The sequence below is a fragment of the Crotalus tigris genome, unplaced genomic scaffold (assembly GCF_016545835.1).
Source record: "Crotalus tigris isolate CLP2741 ecotype Arizona unplaced genomic scaffold, ASM1654583v1 scf7180000018217.1405312, whole genome shotgun sequence".
Taxonomy (NCBI): Eukaryota; Metazoa; Chordata; class Lepidosauria; order Squamata; family Viperidae; genus Crotalus; species Crotalus tigris.
The window spans coordinates 1,171,150-1,197,242 of NW_024096887.1; the positions used below are offsets into that span (position 1 = coordinate 1,171,150).

The 26,093-nt window shown below is 40.1% G+C and overlaps 1 protein-coding gene across 8 annotated transcripts in view; it reads right to left on the minus strand.

Annotated features, from left to right (window-relative positions):
* Positions 1-26,093, minus strand: part of PRRC2C (proline rich coiled-coil 2C) — a 116,077-nt gene that overhangs the window by 39,586 nt on the left and 50,398 nt on the right. For 7 of the 8 annotated variants that reach the window (XM_039349014.1, XM_039349012.1, XM_039349011.1 and 4 more), the window contains exons 19-25: positions 19,885-20,245; positions 19,293-19,378; positions 16,818-17,003; positions 16,165-16,416; positions 12,968-13,057; positions 7,137-7,238; positions 1,613-1,838 (exon numbers count right to left, since the gene is read on the minus strand). In XM_039349014.1, the coding sequence (XP_039204948.1) occupies positions 1,613-1,838; positions 7,137-7,238; positions 12,968-13,057; positions 16,165-16,416; positions 16,818-17,003; positions 19,293-19,378; positions 19,885-20,245 (1,303 nt within the window). The remainder of the gene's footprint in view (positions 1-1,612; positions 1,839-7,136; positions 7,239-12,967; positions 13,058-16,164; positions 16,417-16,817; positions 17,004-19,292; positions 19,379-19,884; positions 20,246-26,093) is intronic. The other variant, XM_039349013.1, reaches the window with a different exon arrangement.

Here is a 26,093-nt window from a genome sequence, read left to right on the forward strand (position 1 = left end):
AGGTTCGCCACCACTGCCCTATGAAATGAATTTAGAATTAAAGTTTTAAGATTATTCAAAATCAATAAATTTGTGCATTACTTTATATGCCTGAAGTACTCATTCCTCCATAAAAAGCAGCAAATCAGAATGTTTTTTATAGAAATGGCTAAAAAAATTGGCTCATAACTCTTAAAAATTTTAACAACCAAGATGGGATAAGGAAAGGATTAGAATTAGTGAAGAATCTCCAAGTAAGATGAATTCCCATAAATATTACAAATGGTAATGTTACAGAAAGGCACCAGGTCACCTGTTTTAGATAAACGTCTGTACCTGGCACCATGTGGAAATAATAGCAGAGCAGTTACTATAATTCATTATTATAATCAGAATGTAACATTTAGAAAATATTAATATTTTGACATAATTATAAGTCTTCCTGTACTCTTGTATTGTGTTTTATCACATCCATATATTTCTACTACCAAAAGAAACCCGATATACTATTGTAATTTGGTTAAGAACTACCCCGATGGTCTGCATCATCTATTCCAGTGGTGGCGAACCTATGGCACATGTGCCAGAGGCGGCACTCAGAGCCCTCTCTGTGGGCACACGCACCGTCGCCCCAGTCCTAGGCCTTCAGCTGGGTTTTATAAAACCTTTTTGCTTTAGGCCTCTGCCGCCGTGTATAAAAAAAAAAAGATTCAATCAGTCAATTTCAACTTCTTGCGGGGATAAAAAAAGATCTTGCAAAGTTGGAATTGATTGATTGAACTTTTTAGTCCCATCCAATCTGCTGTTACCACCGCAGCCACGCCCACCCAATGGGCCACACCCACCCGGCACCCGACGATGCATAAGTGGGTTTCGGGTTGCAGTTTGGGCACTCAGTTTCTAAAAGGTTCGCCATCACTGATCTATTCATTCCAGGCAGAAACTTTATAGAACTTTAATAGAACCACTGGCAACGGCTATAAGCATCTGATGTTAGACTAGACTGGGAGCATTTTTTTTCTTTCAGAAACATCAAGTAATAATTATTTTAGAGGAATGATTTAAACACTATTTGGCAGTTTATTAAGTGATGAAGAGAACTGAACTATAAACTGATATTCTGTGTTTAAAAATATAGATTAAAATTGTTTAGAGATGGTTATTGTGGAAAGGGTCTTAAAATTTAAAGGACTCAAAATACATAATATGTAACAATGTGCTTGCAAAGCATTTTTGTTTGGATACACACCTAATTAAAATTATACAGTTCAACATCAAAACCTCTGTACAGAATATATTGGATTTTAAATGCTATTTTATTCTTGTCTAATTTAAGTAGAATTTTCTTTCCAACAGTTGATTGTATAAAACTTTTATATAACTCCTGAAAATTAATGATAGTTAATAGATTTTTCACTGACAATATAAAAATGCACCAGAACCTTGGTAAAAGAAGAATGATTCAAAGTTTTTAGTTCTAATAATTTAGATAAACAAATTAAAAAGGATATAAAATTAGACAGGATTGAATCAAATAATAAACAGAGTAAAGAAACAAAGGGAGCTTTATTTTAAAAAAAGATAGCAAGGTACTCAGTCACATTTCTCAGTTATATTTTCTAAAGATTAATACCTGATAATGAAGTTGTAGGGGTAACAGAAGCTACAGGAATGGGAGGCATGGATGCACTTGAAAAAGAGCTGTATGTACCACTGGTTGGTCCACTGCTACTGCTGCTGTTCCCACCTCCACTGCCACTACTATTACCACCGGTAACAGGAGATGCTGCTGATGTAACAGGTGAACTCTTTTCTCCCACATTTGGTGAATTCTCCCACGCTTTGCGAGCAGATTCCATCTATTACGAAAAAAATAATGGCTTTATTTTAACACAGGTACTACTTTTTCATTTCTATATTATATTTTTGTATCAGTTTATCCTAGAGCAGTGGTTCTCAACCTGTGGGTCGGCACCCCATTTGGGGTCGAACGACCATTTCACGGGGGTCGCCAAACAATGCAGTCCGCCATTTTTTCCCCTTTTCCTTAGCTGTGCTACTCCCTTTTATTCTATTGGCTTTTGAAAGCCAATAGAATAGACTCTCTTGAATAGAGTCTAATTCTATTGGCTTTCAAAAGCCAATAGGAATTGTCCAGGCTGTCTCTGCCCTGCTGAGCCCGCCAAAAGTCCCATTCTGCAAACGGTGCTGCACCAGTTGAGTAGTCCTCGACTTATGACCGGGGGTCGCGGCATTAAAAAGGTTGGGAACCACTGTCCTAGATCATTCCCTACTATTTTAAGTAAATCATCAGGGAAAAGCAAATTTCTTTAAAATATTCAATATATAAATGTTCATGTGACAGAATAAAAGAATGCATTTCAGATTAGAATTAATTGTACGTCTGAATATGGCATACAAAATTGTACGAACAGTTTGTCAAGAACATTTGTTAGTTGTACTGTATTGCAAATAACGCATCTCAACCGTCTTTCTTTCTAAAATGAATCAACTCCTATAGATCTGATTGACAGTTCAGTAATGCTTATTGAAAAGCTCACCATATTAACATCATTCATTCCTATCTTGTTACTTCTCTGGAAATGCAATATAGATTCTGCAATAATCAAATCAATGAAAATATGATGTGGATCTAAGCTCTGCATCTCAAATTATGCTTGACTTTCATAAATTAAGAATACAGAGTATATCATCATTTTTCATTGTCAAAACATAATGCTATAGCTTTCAGATAAATTATATCAAATGCCAATCACTATGATACCACAATAAATTTATAGATATTCAAATTTCAGCAATATCAGTGTCAGACCTGCCCCAGTCAGATCCCTTAGGAGAGAAAGACCCTTGACTTCATTTGGATGAAGTGATAGATTCTTTTACTAAAGCCTGCTAGCTGCAGTAAGGCCAGGCTAGAAATGAGTTTTCCCGCATGAAACATTACAAATTGTTCCCCTCATCCTAGCCCTCCCCCCCCAAGACCAGTTCGTCTTCAGCCAATGAAGAGCTGCATAGGTGTATTGAGAAACGTTCTGATGTTTGGGGTAATCTACATTCCATTCTCAAGGTGCATGGCCTTGAGTGCTGGCACAAACTGGTTCCTTGTATCTTTGGTCTTTGTCAATCTGTCACCCCCACTTCCTGTTTCCCATTGCGTTCCCATACATGTTTATTGTCCATTTGTTCCTCCATGTCTCCTTTCCCCTGGCCTTTGATGGCAGGAGCTAGCAAGGCGCCAAGTCAAATATGGCAGACCTGACAATCAGTCTAATGAGGGCAATTCGAAATAAACCTCCATTTGGTTATCAATGACAGACACTCGCAGATACAGAACTTTTATTATACACATTAGAAAATTACAACATTACTTTTCAACATAATCGCCATTCAAACTGAGGCATTTGTCATAATGTCTTACAAGGTTTGAAATTCCTTAGTAGTAATTAAACTTGGTGCCTAATCTGGGCTATGGGTTGGGGGGGATCAAAAATATCCCAACGGAACTGCTTCAAAAATTCTTGGGTGCGTCTAGTGGTGTGCTGGTGAGCATTATTGTGAACCAATACCACACCGGAAGTCAGCATGCCCTGACGCTTGTTAAGGATGCCTCTTCTGGGTTTTCCTAACATTTCACAGTAAATTTCTGAACTGATGGTCAAACCAAGCTGCATGAACTTCACTAGCAGTACTCCTTGGCATCTTCACATTTGGCGGGATTTTCTATGGCACCATTTCTGGTGTGGTGTTGGTTCACGATAATGCTCACCCGCACACCACTTGATGCACCCAAGAACTTCTAAAGCAGATCTGTTGGGATGTTTTTGATCACCCCCTCTATAGCCCAGATTTGGAGCTGAGCGACTACTATCAAGAAATTTCAAACCTTGTAAGATGTTATGACGTGCCTCAGATTGAATGGCGATTATGTCAAAAAGTTAATGTAATGTTATAGTTTTCTAATGTGTATAATAAGAGTTCTGTATCTGCGAGTGTCTATCATTGATAACCAAATGGAGATTTATTTCCGAATTGCCCTCGTATCAAGAATATACTAATGATACTGTTCCCAACTGCACTGTGTAAGATAACATACTGTATAAGCAAAATTGTAGTTTTTCAAAATAGTTTATTTTATGTAGACGTTTACTGACTTCATGAATACTTATTAAATTACTTTTTCTGGAATATAGATAGCCCTCAACTTACAGCCCCAATTGAGTGCAAAATTTCTGTTGCTAAACAAGGCAGTTGCTAAGTGATTTTACCCATTATGACTTTCTTGTCACAGTTGTTAAGTGAACCACTGCATTTGTTAAATTAGTTCTACAATTGTTAAGTGAATCTGACTTCCCTATTAACTTTGTCTGAGATTTGCAAAAGATGATCACATGACCTTGGGAAAGCTGCCACCAGTGTCTAAGTGTGAAAAATGGTCACAAGTCACTTTTTCAGTGCCGTTGTAACTCTGTAAATGAATGGTTGTAAGTGGAGAACTACCTTGTATAAACTATCCAAGCACAGAAAAGGTTACTTTGATGGAGTAGGTAGATTCTTATATAAACTCTTTTAACAGAGATACATGGAATAAGGATATTAACCAGGAATCTAATATTGATAATAATTCAACTCTTATAGGATGACCAATGGTGTGTGTCTGTGTACCTAGCATCTTCCTACAGCAAGGGTGTCAAACTGCTGACCCACGGGCCGGATGCATCATGTTGAAACCGCGCCCACCCCATTGCAATGGAAAAAAAGTTGCGATACATTGCGAAAAGTCACGTGACATTGTGAGTTTGACACCCTGTCCTACAGGAAGGAAATTGGTTGTATTTGACTGAATTTTTTTTTTGTCGTGGATGATAATCATTCCACAGAATACAATTTGAAAATTGTTACATTAAATCACTACATGCTTAGTAGAAAAAAGGCACTCTATTTTTGTCACAACACTTTGAACAGATCATATTTGAAAAGATAAGAAAGAGATGCTTAATTTTTTTAGAGAGAGGATTAAGCAGAGAGATATTTTTGTGAAACTGTATATATACAGTATATTCTAAAAATAGCTCTTATGCTCAGTACAGTCTGACACATAACTTTTACAATTTTTTTAGGAAGCATTGCGCCTCAAAGTTTCCTTTTTTGGTTATGGTTGACTTCTCTATGCATATATATAAAGTAAGTTATATTCATGTATGCCAGGGGTGTCAAACTCAATTTCATTGAAGGCCGCATCAGCATTGCGGTTGCCCTCGGGGGGGCGGGGTGTGTGGCCAGGGTGGGTGCAGCCTACTGGGTGGGCGTAGATGGAGTGGGTGTGGCCTACTGGGTGGACATGGTCAGCTCTACATTGTTCATGTCAAGGGTGCCTGTGGGGGCCTGGGCAGGAGTGGGACAGATCTTAGGGTCTCTGGCAGAAGGAGGTGGGACCGGGGCAAGCGCCAAGGTATGGTCCATTTCTTCATTCCTCACAAAGGGTGACACCTCCCCAGCATGCACCCAGGGGGCAGGGCCAACGCGGCAGAGTCTGGTTCCTCGCTGTTTCTAGACGGCCTTGTGGAGCTAAGACTGAATGTGTTTCAGCATAGATGGTCACCACAAAATTGTACATTGGCTCCTGGGCGGCCTGGGCCAGGGCCAAGGCAGTGGGGGCCGTTCCCTCACTGTTTCCAGGATGGCTTCGTGGGCCACATAAAACCACTTCACGGGCCGCATTTGGCCCCCGGGCCTTGTGTTTGACATGTCTGATGTATGCCAACAGAAAATTATATGGTCAAGAAATAATAAAATTCCAGAAGGAATATTTTTATTAAATTTAGAGAAATTTCACTGACATGAGTTATGCAAAAGCACAGATATATCTGGACTTATGTATGCATTGATGAATGGACAGATGAATAGATAAAAAGGTAAGATAGAAGGGGTCAGAGATTACTTATATAAGAGCTAAAACTAAGACTTCTCATATTAAAAGCAATCAATTTATCTATCAATTTATTAATATTAAAAAGCTCCTGTGTTTTAATAAATAATCAGAAATTCTGGTTTTAATACTAGAACTCTCCAGATATGCTTAAGATGAAAACAATATTTGTAAAAAGTGGTTCTTTGATATAAAACTATATTAATCAAGATTGCTAAGATTTTTTTTCTGACTCCTCTTTAAGACTATATTTAATTCATTGAACCTGTTCCTATTAATACAATTTTGCTCCTCTGAAATTAAAATTTGAAGCCATATTAATTAGAACAGCAGCCCCCAGCCTTTTGGGCACCAACGACTGGTTCCGTGGAGAGAGGTTTTTCTGCAGACCAGAGGGAGCATGGTTTCACATGCTGTCTGCATCCCATGGATAGGGCTTCACTTGTTTCTGGAGACTGGTTGCTGGCACAGACTGGTGCCGGTCCACAGACCAGGGGTTGGGGACCCCTGAATTAGAATCCTTACTGGATTCTAATTGGAAAGGAGGAGAGGAAGAGGCGGAAGAGAGAGAGAGAGAGAGAGAGAGAGAGAGAGAGAGAGAGAGAGAGAGAGAGAGAGAGAGAGAGAGGAGAGCTCTAGCATTCTTATTGTTCTGAATAGAATTGATGTCAGTCTCCAAATAATTCTTATTACTTACTTCATAGCAAGTTGAAATGGTATCCAACCCAAAATATATCTTGTCAATTTGAATTTTTTCCTACCTCTCATATCATCACCTAAAGAATACTATTAATTACCAAAACAGTAACTGTTAAGAAGTTAGCAAATATTAATCAGTCCATTTCTCAATTTGATGTGTCCTAGATTAGCAAACCAATATTCATCAGATTGCTGTTTAACAATGTTAATACAAATCAGAAAAAATAATTTCAAAGAAAAAGCTCTGCAATACTAGCTATAAGCACCTTCTTTTCTATATGTTCTCTGTGAAAAGGGAAATCACAGATAAATCTCACTATATATCCTGATCTATATCCAATTATATATGGCAGATAGCAGTTTCTAAAGGGATTAAAATAATGCAATGAATACTTTTTTTTAGTTATTTAACAAAAGAAAAAATGTGCCTTTCCCTAATCTACACCAAAAGATTGGTTAAATCTTTCCCCGGCATGCAAGAAAATTACCCTTAGAGGGGCATGGTACATACCTTGAGGGTGAGGTCGACGGTAGCGGGAGAAACTGGAGTTAGGCTGGAGCTCTGTTGTAGAGTCTCCCTCCTAGGGAGGGGAAGGGTGTGGGGCAGGGGCACCTGAAAGGTAGGCAACAGAGATCACATTCTAGCTGGGTCTATGACAAAAGCCCATCAAAAGCAAGAGCTCAAGCAGTGCAACTGAACTAGGTAGTCTTCTATTTAAGTACTTGACAGGGAAGCATTCAGAAGGGGGGGGGGAATCTGACACATGGGAAAAATTATCTGATTATTTATGATCTTGGAATATTATTCATTTCTTTTTGAAATTAAAAAAAATCAGGAAAATAAATTTCCTTTAGATTGAGCCTCAAAAGATTCTTATGGAAGTGATATAAATGTACCTTTCCTTCTATAATGCAACAAAAGCATAGAACTAACTGTTACAAATATAGTATGATTTTACTTGAAAATTTTCCAGTTGGACTGAAAACTTAAGAGGAAGAATTTGAACTTGACTAGACACCTTAAAGATTTCCCAAACAATGAAAGTCAAACAGAACTTATTCCTCATCATTTCCAGTGCACTAAAATCATCACCTTACATGATACTGCCAAAGAATGGAATGAAGCTAGTTTAATCAATAGAAGTATATGGATTTTTAAAGTCATACAACTATCAGGAAATCCAAGGTCACCAGCATTTAAGAATTATAAGGTGTTCTGATTGGATGTCATTCAACTAAAAGCTTTACATTCTTATGAAGAGAAGGAAAACAACAAACACTATTACAAACCAGAACACAGTAAACTGAATATCATGAGATACATTTAATAAGAAATAATTTATCCACAAGAAATTCTTGAAGAAATACTGTAATGCTGTTTCCCCTCCCTCCCTCCCCCAGACACACAAATACAATGATTAGAGGTGGAATTGCAAAGCAGGCTTCCATGTTAAAAGGTACTTTCAACTGCCAGATACCATTTGACACTTTGCATCATTAATTACAGCAGGAATGATCAAAATCGGTGTAGAGCTTGAACAAAGAGGACATGCAGAGTATTTTAATTTAATCACCCTTTTAATTAGCACCCTTTTCTCTCCAAGCTTAGCAGTATTTTGCATTAATAATTATTTCATAAATATATTCAGTCAATATTTACTAGTTTACATATTGGAGTAAATAATTAGACACCAGGTGGCATTAATAGAGGATCTGTTTATGAAACTTAATTATTTGCTTTCAGAATGGTTCAGAATGGAATCCATATTCATAATAGTCATAAATCTTGATTAGTTTAGAGTTCACTGCACTCATTTCCCTAAATTATTTTTTTTGTGCTATTCCTATTTTTAAAGTCCCCAGAAAAAGAACATGCACGTTTTACAAATCTTTTCCTTACAACAGTAAGGGTTGAAGAGTAGAAAGGAGTCATTTAGACAAGTAAATAAAATCCCTGCTCCATCTGCTAATACAGCAGTAGTACTGGTAATAGATATTGCAGAACTACAGTTTGATTAGAATCATTTTCAGTTTCATGTATCTCTCTCCTAAACATTATTTTTTACTTTTGCCCAGAGTTTTAGAAAATTAATTTCATAATGAGCTTTGACTAAACAATTTATCCAAATCAGAATGTTAAAGTTTAAAACTACTAAAAAAAGCATACAATCCTAGACCAAAAAAAAAAAAAAAAAGACAACTGAGAAAAGAATATAAATACCCAATAAAAACTTACTCGACCTGAGAGTAAGCATACTTAGGTCCAGTAACCTCTACTTGTCATTGCTATATGATTAAAATTTGGCAACCATTCTGGAAACTTCTCAATCCTGATAATTTAAAAGATATCCCACTATTGCCACATTAAATTGATGTTGAGAGATTAACTCTACCCTCCAAGGATTGGAAATAGAGCATTTCAGAATGTGTGCTTTTATCTCAAGTTCAGAATTTGAACAGATTTATCAATTGCTGTATGCTACTCATAGTCACTTTGTGTGAGATGGGCAACTATACATACATACGTATGCATGCACACACGTTTAATAAAGAAACAAAATGCCCTTGGTAAAAAATGCCATTAAACCTTTCCAACAGTATCGCTGTTAAAAGACAATCGAAATGTGACTGTGTGAAAGTCCTCTTACATGGTGAGACAAGTAGACAATAAAAATATTTAGAGGTGGTAAATGTTCAATGCAGTAGAGATATGAAATACTAGTTCTGTTTCTTTGTATATCAAAATTAAAGATTCTCTATTTCAGCTTTCTCCAGATTTTGTCTAGGCCCAACATAGATACAAATTGGGATGGGGTGCGGTGAGCTCACAGTAAAGGTGGGATGTAGATTGCTCTGGTATTACAGTGGGATAGGGGTGTGAAGAATACATTATTTCATACATACATCTTAGTATTATAAAGAGTCTCGATTTGGAGTAGTGGTAGTACTACTACTAGTAGTATTTGGCCTAAAAACAAAGAGATTGTGAGTTCTAAGCCTCCCTTACGTACAACAGCCAGCTGGGGTGACTTTGGGACAGGCACTCTCTCTCAGCCCAACCAACCTTATAGGGATGTTGTGGCAAAAATAGGAGGCAGGAGCATAAGCTTTGTTTGTCAACTTGAGTTATATATTTAATAAGGCAAAATAAAAATATAATAATCATAATCATAAAATGGTTCATATAAGGAACATTCTTTTAAAGAGGGATATAGCTACCTTGATCTTTTAAGACAAACATTAAACTCAAGGCCCGTGGACTAGATCTGGCCCATGATGTGTTTAGATCTGGCCCGCAAGCAAACTACCATGTTTCCCTAAAAATAAGACCCGGCCTTTTTTTTTTTTTTTTTTGTCTCCAAAAGAGGTACCAGTTTTTTTTTGGGGGGGGGGAGTGTCTTTTCCATTCACCTCAGAGTGGCAGCAATGACAGCCCTGCCAAACTGGCCCACTTCTTCTGCGGCTGAAGGAGCAGCTTCATTCTGCACCTGAGAATGGAGCTCGGGCCTGTATTTTGCTGTCAGAGGCTTTTCCAGAAGGCCTGTGTAGCCAAGAAACGAGATATGGATTGAATCTATAACTTGGTTCTCGGCTGCACAGGCCTTCCGGAAAGGTCTCTGACTGTGAAATGCAGGCCCAAGCTCCATTCTCAGCTGCAGAATGAAACTGCTCTTTCAGCCGCAGAAGAACTGGGCCGGCGAGGCAAGCGTCGATCCATGGGAGGCCTGGCTGCAAAGGTAAGCTCTATCCCCCACCCTAGCTTGATTTTTAGGGCTTATTTTTGGGTAGGTCTTACTTTCAGGGAAACACGGCAGGTGTCTTGTCAGTCGAAGTAGTGTTAGCAGAGGATGGGCAGAAGCAGCCTCCCCAATGCGTGGAGCTGTGCAGAAGCGGTAACCACAGGGGCAGGTAGGCATGAGTCTATGATGACTCACAGCGGCCAGGTGGACATGGCTGGATAGGCGTGGCCATGTAGATGCAGCCAGGCCAGACCCACTGACTTGGGATGGCTGGGTCGGTATGGAACCAGTTGCAGCGGCTAACTTGACATGGGGACAATTTGGTGCCCCACAAGGTCCTTGCCTCCCCAAACTCCGCAGCACGCCAAAGTTCTCGGTTGAATTACAAAGATCTCTGGAGAGGAGGGGTGTCGAGAAGCTACATGAAGGAAGGCTGCCCCAACATGCCAGCATACTTCTCAAAAAGATTCCCATTCGAGAAGGGCCAGCCTCCCTCATGCTGGACCAGGAGTGCTACTGCCTTGCCTCCTCTTCTTGTTCTCGAGAAATCTGTCAAGACAGAAGTTTGACTGTGCGCTTCCACACATAGCAACGTCGCCCTCCACCTCCTGCTTTGCTGGGAGGGGAGCACCAGACAGGGAAACGCCAATGCTCAGATGTCTGGGATTGGGAGAAGAATGTCTCCTTTGGTGTGCTGTGTGCGTGTACACACCATTCCAAGTTTGGAGACGTTTATCCATATCTGAGCTGGCAAGCTGCCAATCATGCCTGCACTTGGGAAAAAGGATCTCTCCTTCCTCTGTGGATAAAAGTCCCCAAACCTGGAATGCTGTGTGTGTGTGTGGTGTGTGCATGCACGTGCACGGGCTTGGCTGCCAGCAGTTTGGGGAGTCAAGGAGCTTGTTGGGCACCAAGTTGTCCCCACATCGTGTTAGCTGGTACTTGTTCCGTGCCAACCCAGCTATCCCAAGTCAGTGGAGCTGGGCTGGCTGCACCTACCTGGCCATGCCGACCAGGTGGCGTTGAGCTAGCCACGCCTACCCGACCACACCTAACTAGTTGCAGCAACCGAGCCACGCCCATCTGGCCCTTTGAAGGCAAACATAACGCTGATGTGGCTCTCAATGAAATTGAGTTTGACACCCCTGTTTTAAGGTAAGTAATTGTTTACTTATAACCAGAGTTTACAATTTGACATAGTACTAGATTTTGGTAAAATGGAATGAGAACTGAACAGTACAGTGAAAGGAAATATACATTTCTGCTATATGACAAGAGAATTGCATAACTCTATTCTTCCCATTCTAAAATGTGTCTACGTACTGAATAGAGTAGGTCAGATTATTCCCTGAACAAGTTAGCTATTTTTTAGAGTAGAACATGACATCAACTCTAGTTCTTTATTGTGGTCAAAGATGAATGCAAAATAAAACTCATTAGTAAAAAATGGATTACATGTAAAAATAAAAGATCATAAAATTAACTTGGCCTTATCAATCTGTCGAGTGCGGATTCTGCACAGCATAGTATAGTGTGGATATACTATATGAAAGTAAAAATATTTGGAATGACCAGGGAATTTGCTTAAGTGTGAAATTATTAACCTGTCCACATGACAGTATAAAATATGCAATATAACAACATGTATTTAACAGTTTCCATGGCCTTTGTTCTTTACTACAAAGGTAAAACCTTAGCCTAAATATCTGCATCTTCCTTCTAAGACGTCAGTTGGAAGGGCGTCAAATTGAATCAAGGAGAATGTCCTCCTATATTTAGGGAGTGTAATTTGACATAGGGGTTTAACAAATCTGAGGAGGATAATGAACAGGAGTAGGCCAGCAATATATTGTTGGAAAAAGATACCAGATCTAAGTATCAGTCCTTAATCTCCTGCCCCAACAATACTAATGTACATTTATATCTGAATGTGCAGAGTTGAAATAATGAAATCCAAGGATGTCAGATCAGTGGGAGCAAAGATGTGAAACTAGGCATTGGTCTTATTGCAACTGATGCCAACCTCATGGGAAAAAAAATGATTTGAGAAACAGTAGGATACAGAAAGTGATGTGTACACACATGCCCTAGGATAAGCATAACTGTGTGTTCAACTGAATATGTATGTATGTATGTATGTATGTATGTATGTATGTATCTATCTATCTATCTATCTATCTATCTATCTATCTATCTATAAGCTATTTACACAAATCACTGTTTTTGGAAGTGCCAGATTTAAAAGTGTACTATATAATTACACTGAATGAGTATAATTTCTTAATTATTCCTTTAATAATCCAGTAAAAGTGTACACTTCCTTACCGCATGGTACTACACATATTACTTTAATATGCGAAGAGCACATGATCTATCTTGTAGATATTGTTTCAATGTCTAATCTCTTTCACTTCTTACAAATTTTCCATTATATTTTAATTGGGAGTATATATGTTAACATTATCTAAAATCCTTGATTTTATTCTCGATAAGAAAAATGTAGCTTACAATAATATTTTTCTACAGGTATAACTGAAATCTAAAACAATTTAAAATAAAATTAAATAGACAAATTATACTATGACATAATAAATATACCTACATTTGTAACTAAAGCCTCCTCCATCTTTGCACTGCTTGTTGCCACTGTACTCGAATGAGAAGACGGTGTTGTATAATCTGTTACAGACTCCTGTAAAAAAAAGTTCAAGCAGTTTATCTAAATCATATTATGTAACTTTCCTCAAAACTATGATTTGAACTTTGAGCAGAAAAGAAACATTTGTCATTTTCAACTTCACAAATTGAATTTCTCTATTAGAATAACTTAAAATTGTTCTTATTATGTTAACTGTTAACTTTACATATTCAGTATTTTTAAAAAGTAAACCTTTGTTGGTTACCAGAGTAAATATAAAAAGCTATGGCCTGTCAATAATAAAAGAAATCTGAAACATGATTTTAAGTTTCGTATAACCACTGAGCAAGAAACATAACATTCCCACTCATTTAAAATATAGAAAACATTAGCAACACATTTGATATCCAAATATCCTATGTCAGCAGTCGGAACTCCCAGGCCATGGACCAGTACAGGTCCATGGCCTGTTAGGAACTGGACCACACAGCTGCAGATGAGTGGCGGGCGAGTGAGCAAAGTTTCATCTGTATTTGCAGCCACTCCCCAGTGCAAGCATCATCACCTCAGCTCTACCTCAGATCATCAGGCATTAGATTCTCAAAGGAGCATGAATCCTACCATAAACTGTGCCTGAGAGGGATCTAGGTTGTGCACTCCTCCTCCCCCACTCTGGTCCATGGAAAAATGGTCTTCCACGAAACCAGTCCCAGATGTCAAAAAGGTTGGGGACTGCTACCCTATGTCATGTCAGGAAAGCTGTGGATTTAAAGACTCTTCTCATACATAAATTATTTGCATTATTTAACAAAATAAAAAATAATTCTCAAATACTGTATGTTAATCCCAAAACATGAGTCTAGATGAATTGTCTCATAATGGACTCTATGTGTTTGTTATAACTCTAATAATAATCTTCATATGTTATTAACTACTAATATAAAAAATGATTAAGAGCCTTTTGAAAAAAATGGGACATCCAATTAACTGAAAGGATAAGCACCTATGGCAGGGGTGTCAAACTGCCGGCCTGCGGGCTGAACGCGTCATGCGGAAGCCGCACCCACCCCATTGCCGGCAATGGCAAAACTCTCCCGATACGTTGCACGTCATGTGACTTGCGAATTTGAAATGTCTGATCTATATTATTAGGCTCTAGCAATTCTACAATTTCACTGAATCACAATCCTCGCATCATTCTCTAATATCACATTCTTCTACGTAGATATTTCTACTATAGAAATAGTAGAACAGTAGAAAATAAGAGTAATAAACCTTACTACAGCACGTCCTCAATTTATGACCAGTTTCTTGGCAAAAGTTTGAAATTTTGACAGAACCCCTAAAAGCTACTTACAACCTAGTTTAAAAGTTCTGACATCACCCCCCCCAATCATATGACCATAGTTTGGGCATTTAGCAACCATTTTGCATTTATGGCCATTTGCAACTAGCTGTGGTCATGTGAACAGGATTTACAAGGGTAATTCAGAAATATACTTCCGTTTGAGCATGTGCAAGAAATAGGCAGGGATAGCGACGCCTGTCCTATGGTGCCATGCGCAGTAATTCAGTAGGCGGTGAGGAATGGAAGAAGGTTGTGTTGCAGTTGATTCGTCCGCTAGATCAATTGAAAATGAACCCTGCCATAGAAAATCCCGCCAAATGTGAAGTGAATGCAGTAATACGATTCCTGTGTGCGAAAAAACTTTTGGCAGCTGTGATTCATTGGAAACTGCAAGCACGATGAGTGAGATGTCGTACATCAATGGTGTTGCATGTTAAAGATGGACGAACTGACATGCACAATGAGGATAGAAGTGGCTGTCCATCTGTAGTCAGCAATAAACTCGTGCAGGAAATTGACAAAAAGGTCCATGAAGTCCATCAGTTTACAATATCTGCACTTTCTTACACTTTCCCCAAATTTCTTGGACTGTTTTGTATGAGGTAATGACAGAAAATTTGGGATATTGCAAGTTCTGTGCTCGTTGGGTACCAAAACTCCTTTCTGAGGAGCGCAAAACACACCAAATGGGTTCTGCTTTGGACTTTCTCACGTGTTATGCCGAGGAAGGAGAGCAATTCCTTAACAGAATTGTGACCGGCGATGAGACCTAGGTGTCATATGTGAACCCTGAAAGCACACAGCAATCGATGATGTGGTGTCATATGCACTCACCAAAGCCCAAAAAACCTTGGCATACATCATCTGACAGAAAGGTTATGGCAACAGTATTCTGGGATGCCAAAGGAGTAATGCTAATGAAGTTCATGGAGCGTGGTTCGACCAATAATTCAGAAGTCTACTGTGAAACGTTATGAAAATTCAGACGAGCCATCCATAACAAGCGTTGGGGCATGCTGACTTCTGGTGTGGTGTAAGTTCACAATAATGCTTGCCTGCATACTGCTAGACAAACCCAAGAACTTTTGAAGCAGTTCCATTAGGATGTTTTTGATCACCCGCCCTCTCAATATCCCAGATTTGGTGCCGAGTGACTTCAGGCACACGAAATAGTGCCTTGTGTCACATCGCTTCAATGATGACAATGCGCTTCACAATGCTGCTATAGGGTGGCTTCATTCTCAGGCAGGAGATTTTTTTGCAGAAGGAATTTCAAACCTTGTAAGACGTTATGACAAGTGCCTCAATTTGAATGGCGATTATGTCAAAAAGTAATGTAATATAGTTTTCTAATGTGTATAATAAAAGTTCTGTATCTGCGAGTATCTGTCATTGATAACCAAATGGAGGTTTATTTCCGAATTGCCCTCGTATGACAATTTTGTCAGAAACTGATGTTTAATTCTGATTTCTGGTAAAAACTAATCCAAAGAGAACCATAAGTTCACTTAACAACTGCTGCAGAAGTTTAACAACCATCAAAAAAAAAAAAAAAAAAAAGTCAGTCGTCGCTCACATAGTGACCTGCTTTATGACTGTCACAACTTATGACTGTAATTGCCAGGCTCAATTATGATAGTAACTTGAGAATTACTTATACTATTTTTTGAAATGAGGAGAAGCCAACTAACATCAAGACTGTCCTCACAGCAAACTGTTACACTTCTTTTATGCTCTCACTTCAGAAAGCACCATAAAGGAATGTATCTGATAAAATGTGGGCAGGAAGAAATAAGCACTGCTATTTTCTTACTTTCTGAGTTGTCCCAAATTCTGCAGCCGACACTGATATCATTGTTCCTATTTCTGTACTAAGTTCATTAGTTGATTTGTTTTCTTTAGAAGTAATAGGATCTGAGCTTCTGACTGTATTAGCACTGGACTTTTCTTGCATCTCAGAATCACCCTGTTGAGCCTCCTTTACTTTTTTGTTCTTTAGTGATCGCTCTTTCCCAATTGGGCCAGGCTTGTATTCTTTGCTTTCTACCGGACTCATATCTGGAAGCTAAAAAGAATTAACAATATTTAATGTAAATATATGTATTTGCTGAATCCCCAAAGAAGTAATCAATCCAGTAACCACTGAGTTTTTATGGCTCATCAAATTTTGTATTTGTGTAATACCTAGCTACCTTGATTGATTCCAAAACATTAAACAGGATTAGATTCAATATCTGACATATCAGAAAACTTGAAGGCTTCAGACTATATTGAGAAGGGCAGAAAAAATCCTGAAAATAATTATGTAGTCACGAGGAGTTGAACATCATTCAAGGGAGAAATTATCTTTTACCTATATTATATCAGGGATGGTGGGGAGGAAGAGATCATATGTAGAAAAAAATCATCGGATTTTTGATTTTAGTGTGCCTCTCTAATTGATAAGAATTGGAAAATTTCACTTACCTTTTGTGTTTTTATAGGTCCTGCACGTGGTTGTTTTTGCCTTTGTTCTTTTGGTTCAAGAAGCTTCTCTGAGGCCTTATCTGAAACTGGCCCAACTTCACTATCACTCCCACTAGAGGCAGGAGCTCCAAACTGAATAGTTTCTATTCCCAAATCCATTCCACTTTCCTGTCCAGCAGGTGTTCCCTAGCAAAGGCACCAACATTTTTATTTATAACCCAAGCAGACTTTTGTGCTGTATTGCAGCATTTAAATATTTGGAAAACCATATTCATTTTTAAGCAAGTTAAATCATGGGGGGAAAATCAATAAAAATATCCTGGTTGGGAAAAATAACAACAATTAAAATATCTATTTTACTACTTTAATACTTCAAACCCACTGTATCATTCTGAATAATTATGCAGGAATGGTAGAATTACTGAACAGTTCTATCATGACATAGGTTAGGACTAAACCTGTTTATAGCAATTCAGAGAAGGAAGAAATAAGAATTCCAAATTTACAAATGCTATTACAGTGTAATACTATTGAGTATATGTTTGTTAATATAACCTTGAACAGTTTTCAAATTGGCTTAAATTTGAAATTAAGGTTTAAAAATAGATCTAGTTTTCTAGTTGTTCATTCAAAAAGTTAGGTAAAATAATTCTGGAAAAGAATAGGTAAAACCAATAATAAGCCAGTGTTTACTCTCTTGAATGCAATTATATCATATTTTTACAGCAATGTCATCTGTCCAAAGCAAGGATGTAAACAGTAGGTTTGAAGCACTTCTTAAAAAAAAAAAAAAGCATTAAATGGGGGATAGAGTTTTTAATACAGGTAGTCCTTAACTTACAACTATTCATTTAATGACTACTCTAAGTTACAACAGTACTAAAAAAAAATGACTTATGACCAGTTCTTACACTTATGACTGTTGCAGCATGCCCACAATCACACACACAAACTTTGGGTGCTTGCAACTGGCATGTATTTACAACGGTTGCAGTCCTGGGATTGTCATTTGCAACCATTCTAGGGAGCTTCTGACAAGCAAAGTCAATGGGAGAAGCCAGATTTGTTTAATGACTGCATGATTCAATTAACAACTGTATGATTCACTTAGCAACCATAGCAAAAAGGTCATAAAATGGACACAACTTATTTAACAACTGCTTGCTTAGGGTTAGGGCTCAATTGTGGTCATAAGTCGAGGACTACCTGCATTTAATCAAATTATGCTTAAAGAATCTGTGGGCATTCTAGATTTAAAAATAGGTTAGAGAATAGACCTATAAATTTAATAAATAAAAATAAGTACATTTAAATACTGGATTCACTTAATATCTTAATATCTGCAACAGGGAGAGCTGGGATGACAGTTGTTCAGCATGGCAGTCATGTAGGCTCCTCACCTCACAATAACTTACAAGCGTAATTTCGGGCTCAACTGTGGTTATAAGGACTACCTGTTGTGGAAGATGCTACCAATTTATATAATCCCAACACATACAATAAATTATTGCTGGATATTTTATCAATTTAAAAAGAAACACTGAGCATAATATTAGTTGACACTATCAATTACAGGTAATATTCTACTTACAACTACTATTGAGCCCAAAATCTCTGTTGCTAAGCAAGTCAGTGAATTTTGTCTTATTGTACAACCTTTCTTTCAACAGTTAAGTGAATCCCTGCAGTTAAGTTACTAACAATTGTTAAATGAATCTGACTTCTGACAAGCATTGACTTTGCTTGTCAGAAGGTAGCAAAAGGTGATCACATGACTTTGGGATACTGCAACCATCATAAATATATGCCAGCTGCCAAGCATCCAAATTTTGAAGTTCTCTGCTGTAAATGAGATGTCATTTCCCTCTTGCTTTTTTTTTCTAGGATGCTTTTGTTCTTCATAATTAATGAAAAAAGCAAGAGGGAAATGACATCTCATTCTCAGCAGAGATTGCAGATTCTTTGTCAGGGAGAAAGCTTTTACTCTTTCAGTGTATCAATTCCTTTGATTTGAATGCAAGATCCTTTGCTCGAGATTGTTTTTAAAGACCTGGGGGGGGGGGTTTCACACACTTCCAGCTGTTTTTCAGCAAGGGGATGTTACAGAACTATGCTCGCTAGTCGCTTTTAAAGGAGGTAAAACACTGCCTTCTGTTTTCTACTTTGTGTATCTATCCCTTTCTTTATGGCTATATCTGCCTGGATCTGTCTGTGCCTATCTCTCTCCAAATGATTTGCTGTATCTAAGAGAGAGAGAAAAAGTAAAACTGTAGGTGTCCAATTTGTTGTAACTGGAGATATCTCCATTATAGCAAATTTGTAACAAACCATTCTATTACAAAGTGGCTCCAACACAATGCTTTTTAAAGCTGAAACATGCCCAACAATGCAGCTCCTAATATATGGCTTTTTTTCTATTTAAATATCTACGCATGGCAAGTTTTAAATCAAAATTCATGCTATTCATTATTATACCTCTGGTGAAGTAGCTGATCCAAATGATGTCAAAGGCTTATTCCATGCACTGACAGAAGGTGGCTGTGGAGGACTAATAGGCCCCACTAAAAGTTCAAAAAATAAAGTGAATCAGACTTTTTGAAAGGAAAGTTCTGGAAAGTGGTTTAAAGATACTTCCCATACAGTTAAGCTCAGGACATTTGGAAAACAACAATTTTCTTATTACAATGTATAACTAAAGAAGAAAAATTTCTGGAATTGATCCAGAAAAAAGTGGAGGAACATAGCATGTGAAAGTTCTAAAGCAGTTCCTATTATATTTTGGGCAATATTCACATATTCAAAGTTCAAGTAGTGGGTGGGAAACTTACAATCTTTGGAAGAGTCAGAGAAAAAAAGGAACGACAATGATACAGATTTTAAGTGTGTGTGGCTGAACTCTGTAGCTTTAAGATTTAATTTTTACACATAACAATATCATATGAAGGGCTGAACATTTCATGTCAAGAGAAACTGAAAAGTTCAGAGGGAGAATTTAATTCAACATTTTAAAGTATAAATTTTTCTTTTCTTGCGTATGTAACTAGATGTAAAAAAGGTCTCTGCTTACATTTTTTAGAGATGTCACTGAGGACGGTGGTAGGGGGTACTTTATTATCCCAAAATTCAGTTCCTACAGCATTATGGGCAGGTGAATTCTGCAGAGTTTTGCTTGTTCCTGCATAGTCTGTACAGATGTTCACTGCACAAGTTGTTGGTGTCTGTGGCTGAACTGAAGTTTGTGGACTTGGAATCTGAGACACACATTGCAATGGGACTTGTGGTTGAGCCTGACTTTGTTGAGCAGCAGCAGCAGCAGCCGCAGCAGCAGCAGCAGCAGCAGTTGCCTGTTGTTGCTTTTTGGCAAACCTGGGCGGTAGCTTAGAATTTGCACATCTTCCTTTTTCATTTGAATTCTTTTTGGTCCAGACCTGAGAAAGAAAATATTGTTGAGATGATTCACTAGGGAAAGATGAAACTGAAATGCTTAAATGGCAAAACACTGTACTTTTTCCAAATATCCAATTAACTGCTGGTTAAAAAAATAATTAGATGAATTTATACAGCATAACCAGACTGATTACATATTCCTTCCTACAATTATAAGATATATTTCCATGACCATTTTATCAACTACCAATCAGATAATGATAAATAATCTGGACTGAGGAACTGCATGCAAAATAAATAAACATAGTCAAAATAGAGTCTTGGACTTTAAGAAAGCTAATTTCAATAAACTTAGAGAGAGCTTGGGAACGATTCCATGGAAGAGAATCCTCAAGGGGAAAACAACTCAAGAAATTTGGGAAATTTTGAAAAGTGAGATTATAAAAGCTCAGTCTAGCACAATACCAACGAAGAAGAAAAATAACAGCTCTCAAAAGAAACCAGCATGGCTGCATAAAGAACTCTCTGATAGTTGAAAGACAAAAAGGACAACTATAAAAAGTGGAAATAGAGGCACATAACTAAGGCAAAATATCAGCAAGTAACCCAAGCCAGCAAAGATGAAGTGAGGAAAGCTAAGGCTCAAATGAACTAAGGCTTGCAACAAAAGTAAAAAACAAAAACAAAAAAAACCCCCAAGAAGTTTCTTTCAACATGTAAAAAACAAAAAAAAAGTCAAGGAAACGATTGGTCCATTAGTGGGAGAAAGTGGCAAGAAGGTGACAGGTAACAGGGAGAAAGCAGAACTATTTAACTCATTTTTTGCTTCCGTCTTTACACAAAGGGAAAAAACAGTCCAATCTATCAAAAACAGTACTGTAAAAAACAGCCTAGAAACACAAGTTAAGATAGGCAAGAAGATGATAAGTAAGCACCTGTCCACCATAGAGGTGTTCAAATCACCAGGACCAGATGGATTACACCCCAAGGTTCCGAAGGAATTGGCAGACGTGATCTCAGAACCACTGAACTATATCTTTCAAAGATCCTGGAGCACTGGGGAACTATCAGAGAACTAGAAAAGAGCTGATGTAGTTCCCATCCTCAAAAAAGGAAAAAAAAAAATAGATCCAGGAAACTACAGACCTATCAGTCTGATCTCAATACCTGGGAAGATTCTGGAAAAGATAATCAAGCAACGAATCAGCGAATACCTAGAGGCAAACAAAGTCATAACCAAAAGCCAACGTGAGTTTGTCAAAAAGAGATCATGCCAGACAAATCTTATTGCATTCTTTGACAAGGTGACAAAATTAATGGACCAGAGGAATGCTGTGGATATAATTTACTTGAACTTCAGTAAGTAGATAAAGTATCTACCATTTGATAAAGTAGACCACAATCTACTACTAGATAAGATAGAAAAATATGGGTTAGACAGCAGCATCACCAGATGGATTCATAACTGGCTGACCAACTGCACTCAACGTGTAGTCCTCAATGGAACGGCATCTACATGGAGGAAATATGCAGTGGGATACCCAAGGCTCTGTTTTAGGTCCAATACTCTTCAATATCTTCATCAATGATTTCGATGAGGGGATAGATAGGGAACTCATCAAATTTGCAGATGACACCAAGCTGGCAGGAATTGCCAACACTCCAGAAGATAGCTGAAGATACAGAAGGATCTTGACAGACCTGAACATTGGGTGCTATCTAACAAAATGAAATATAATGGTGAAAAAAATAAAGTTCTATATTTAGGCAAGAAAAACCAAATGCACAGGTACGGTGTAAGTGGTACCTCGCTCAATAGTAGTAACTGTGAGAGGGATCTTGGAGTCCTAGTGGACAATCACTTAAGTATGAGCCAGCAGCATCCTGCAGCTGCCAAAAAAGCCAACACAGTTCTAGGCTGCATTAACAGAGGGATAGAATCAAGACCACATGAGGGGTTAATACTACTTTATAATGCCTTGGTAAGGCCATACTTGGAATACTGCATCCAGTTTTGGTCACCATGATCTAAAAAAGATGTTGAGACTCTAGAAAGAATACAGAGAAGAGCAACAAAGACTGGAGGCTAAAACATATAAAGAATGGTTGCTGGAATTGGGTATGTCAAGTTTAATGAAGAGAAGGACTAGGGGGTGACATGATAGCAGTGTTCCAATATCTAAGGGGTTGCCACAAAGAAGAGGGAATCAAGCTATTCTCCAAAGCAGCTGAAGGCAGGACAAAAGCAACAGATGGAAACTAATCAAAGAGAGAAGCAACCTAGAATTAAGGAGAAATTTCCTGACAGATAGAACAATTAATCAGTGGAACAACCTGCTTCCAGAAACTGTGAATGCTCCAACACTGGAGGTTTTTAAGAGGAGACTGGACAATCATTTGTCTGAAATGGTATAGGACAGTGATGGCAAACTTTTTAGAGACCGAGTGCCCAAACTGCAACCCAAAACCCACTTATGTATCGCCAGGTGCCAAGTGGGTATAGCCCACTCGGGTGCAGCTACAGTGGACTTGGCAGATTGGGTGGGCGTGGCCACTGGATCTGTGGCTGCAATAGTCATGGCAGATTGGGTGGACATGGCCGGGGTGGGCGTGGCCATCTTGATGTTTCTTATGGGGAGGGACACCTGTGGCAGCCGGGCAGGGTTGGGGGAGATCCTGGGAGGTCTCTGACGGGTGGGATGGTGGGCTCCCCAATGGCGGCTCCAGGCTGGCTGGCCTTAGGCCAGAGATGGCTAACTTTTAGAGACCACCTGTGCTGGGGCAACGGTGCGTGCCCACAGAGAGGGCTCTGTGTGCCACCTCTGGCACGCCTGCCATAGGTTCGCCACCACTGGTATACAGTTTCCTGCCTGAGCAGGGGGTTAAACTAGAAGGGACGTTGGTCTTACCTGAATGCCTTTTCTCAGTACGGAGATGGAGAATCCACCAATGGGTTTTCTCTGTCTGCCTGCTCTTGAGACCAAGTAGCCAAAACTTGACACGCCCCCTCTTGCCAGGGGATCCATTCTTAACAAGGGTGAAGTGGCTGAAGGTTGACGAGGTATTGGCTCTCAGTTCCCTAATAACGGCCTAACGGACCTTAGGGTGGGTATGGATTCTCCATCTCCGTACTGAGAAAAGGCGTTCAGGTAAGACCAACGCCCCTTCTCCAGTACAGGAGATGGAGAATCCACCAATGGGACATACCAAAGCCTCACTGTCCCGATGGGTGGGAGACAGATAAGGCCGGAAAGGTGTCCTTGGAGACCACTTGCTGGAGGACCCTCCTACCAAAGGAAGCGTCCGCTGAAGCAAAACAGTCGATCTTGTAGTGGTGTACAAACGGGGAAGGCGAGGAACATGTCGCAGCCCTACAAATTTCCTCGATGGACGCCTGAGTGGCCCATGCCGCTGAGGTTGCAGCACTTCGAGTGGAATGGGCAGTGAGATGACTTGGAGGCGGCAGAGACGAGGCCTGGTACGCTTCGGCGATACAGTTCCGGATCCACCTTCCAATGGTACCGGCGGAAACTTTCTGCCACAGAGTGTCCGGTAGGAAGGACACAAAGAGGGCCTCTGACTTGCGGAAAGGCTCCGTGCGTTTTATGTAACGCCACAATGCCCTGCGGACGTCCAATGTATGTCACTGCCGCTCCCAGTCATGTGTCGGATTTGGACAAAAGTTTGGGAGAATAATTTCTTGTGTCCTGTGAAACAGAGAATTCACCTTCGGGATGAAGGAAGGATCTAGCCTAAGGACAACCCTATCACTGTGGAAAATGTAGAGGTCATTCCTGACCGAAAGTGCAGCCAGTTCAGAAATTCGCCTAGCCGATGTGATGGCGATCAGGAACGCCACCTTTAGTGACAGGTGTCGTAAGGAAACGGTCGCCAGTGGTTCAAAGGGCGATCGTATGAGAGCGCGAAGTACTCGCGGCAATTCCCAAGATGGATACCTGTGTACCACAGGGGGTCTGGTGTTACATGCACCCTTGATAAAGGCGCAAACCCTGGATGGTGAGCTAAGGGAACCAAATCCACACAAGTGAGAAGAGTGGACAGAGCCGCCACTTGCCTGCGAATGGTCGCCGGGGCGAGGCCTCTGTCCAGTCCATCCAAAAGATAATCTACTATTTGAGGAATGGTCAGTTTGGAAATGTCAAACTGTCACCTCCTACACCAAAGGCAAAAATTTTTCCAAGTGGAATCATATATGCGATTGGTCGCTGGACGGCGTGCAGCCTGAATCATGGTAATGGCACGAGGGGAGAATAATTCCTGCGCCATTATGTGGCGCTTAAGTGCCAGACGGTCAATTGCAACCATTGGGGCTCCAGATGACAAATGGTTCCCTGGTGTAGGGACACTCGGTGAGGGGGAATTTTCCACGGGGGTGATTGAGACAGGTTCATCAGGTCTGTGAACCACGGTCTCTGTGGCCAGTATGGTGCCACGAAAATCACCTCCGCCCGCTCGTGTATCAACTTGCGGATGGCCGCCGGTATGAGCGGAAGTGGGGGAAAGGCGTAAAGTAGGCCTTGTGGCCACTGAACTCTTAATGCGTCCGTCCCCTCCGCCCCTGGATTGAAATAGCGGGAGTAAAATCTGGGGAGCTGAGCATTGTCTGACGATGCGAAAAGGTCGAGGATCGGCTGACCGAACCTGCGGGAGATGTTTAAGAAAAGGTCTGGGTGTAGCCCCCACTCCGAAGGGTCCACTGTGGTGCGGCTCAGGAAGTCTGCTTGTTGGTTGTTGACCCCCGATATGCGTTCCGCCTTTAGCGACTCCAGGCTGGACTCTACCCAGGCGAACAGGAGCCGTGCCTGTCATGAGGGCTATGAACCTGGTGCCCCCGACGGTTGATGTGTGCCTTGGCTGCCACGTTGTCCGTAAGGACTAGAACATGACGGCCCTTGATTCTGTGTCTGAAATGTTGTAGGGCTAGATGGATCGCCCTGAGCTCTAGCCAGTTGATGTTGTTTCTCAGTTCCGCGGTGGACCATCGTCCCTGCGCAAAATGAGAGTATAGCTGGGCTCCCCAACCTTACAGACTGGCGTCTGTCGTGATGGTAACCCTGTCTGGTTCCTTGAAGGGTGACCCCTTGGTCACCGCCCGAGAACACCACCAATGGAGCGCCCTGCGAATGTGCGCCGGAACCCTGACTAGGTGGTTGGATGCGCTGGTATTCTGACGTTGGAATGGAAGAAGAAACCACTGTAGGTCCCACAGATGAAGCCTGGCCCAGGGGACTATGGCTATGCAGGAGACCATCTTGCCTAGTAATTGGGAGAGTGTTACCAGGGGTACTGTGTGTTGTTTGTATACCTGGCGAGCCACTTCCTTGATGCTGACCACTCGCTCCTGGGAGAGATAGACCATGCAGTTGAATGTATCGATGATGGCTCCCAGATGCAGTAGTCTGGAGGAAGGAACTGTCTGGCTCTTCTGGAAGTTTACTGAGAACCCATGTTGCTGAAGGGCATGAATGACGGTCCTTACGTCTGCCTGAGTCACCTGGAGGGATGTTGCTTGGATCAAAATGTCGTCCAGATAGCATTGGACGCGTATTGGGATTTTTCTGAGTTTGGTGGCTACTACTGCCAGTATTTTTGTAAACACTCTGGGTGCAGAGGAGAGACCAAAAGGGAGGGCCCTGTACTGGAAGTGTTTGCCTCCATAACAGAAGCGTAGGAATCGACGGTGGGTTGGATGAATGGGGATGTGAAGGTAGCTTCCGTGAGATCTATCGATGCCAGGAAGTTGCCCTGTCTGATGCCTCCCAGAATGGATTGGAGGGATTGCATCTTGAATTTTTTGTATGTTATGTTTTGGTTGAGATTTTTGAGGTCCAGGATTGCCCTCCATCCTCCTGAGGTCTTGGGAACTAC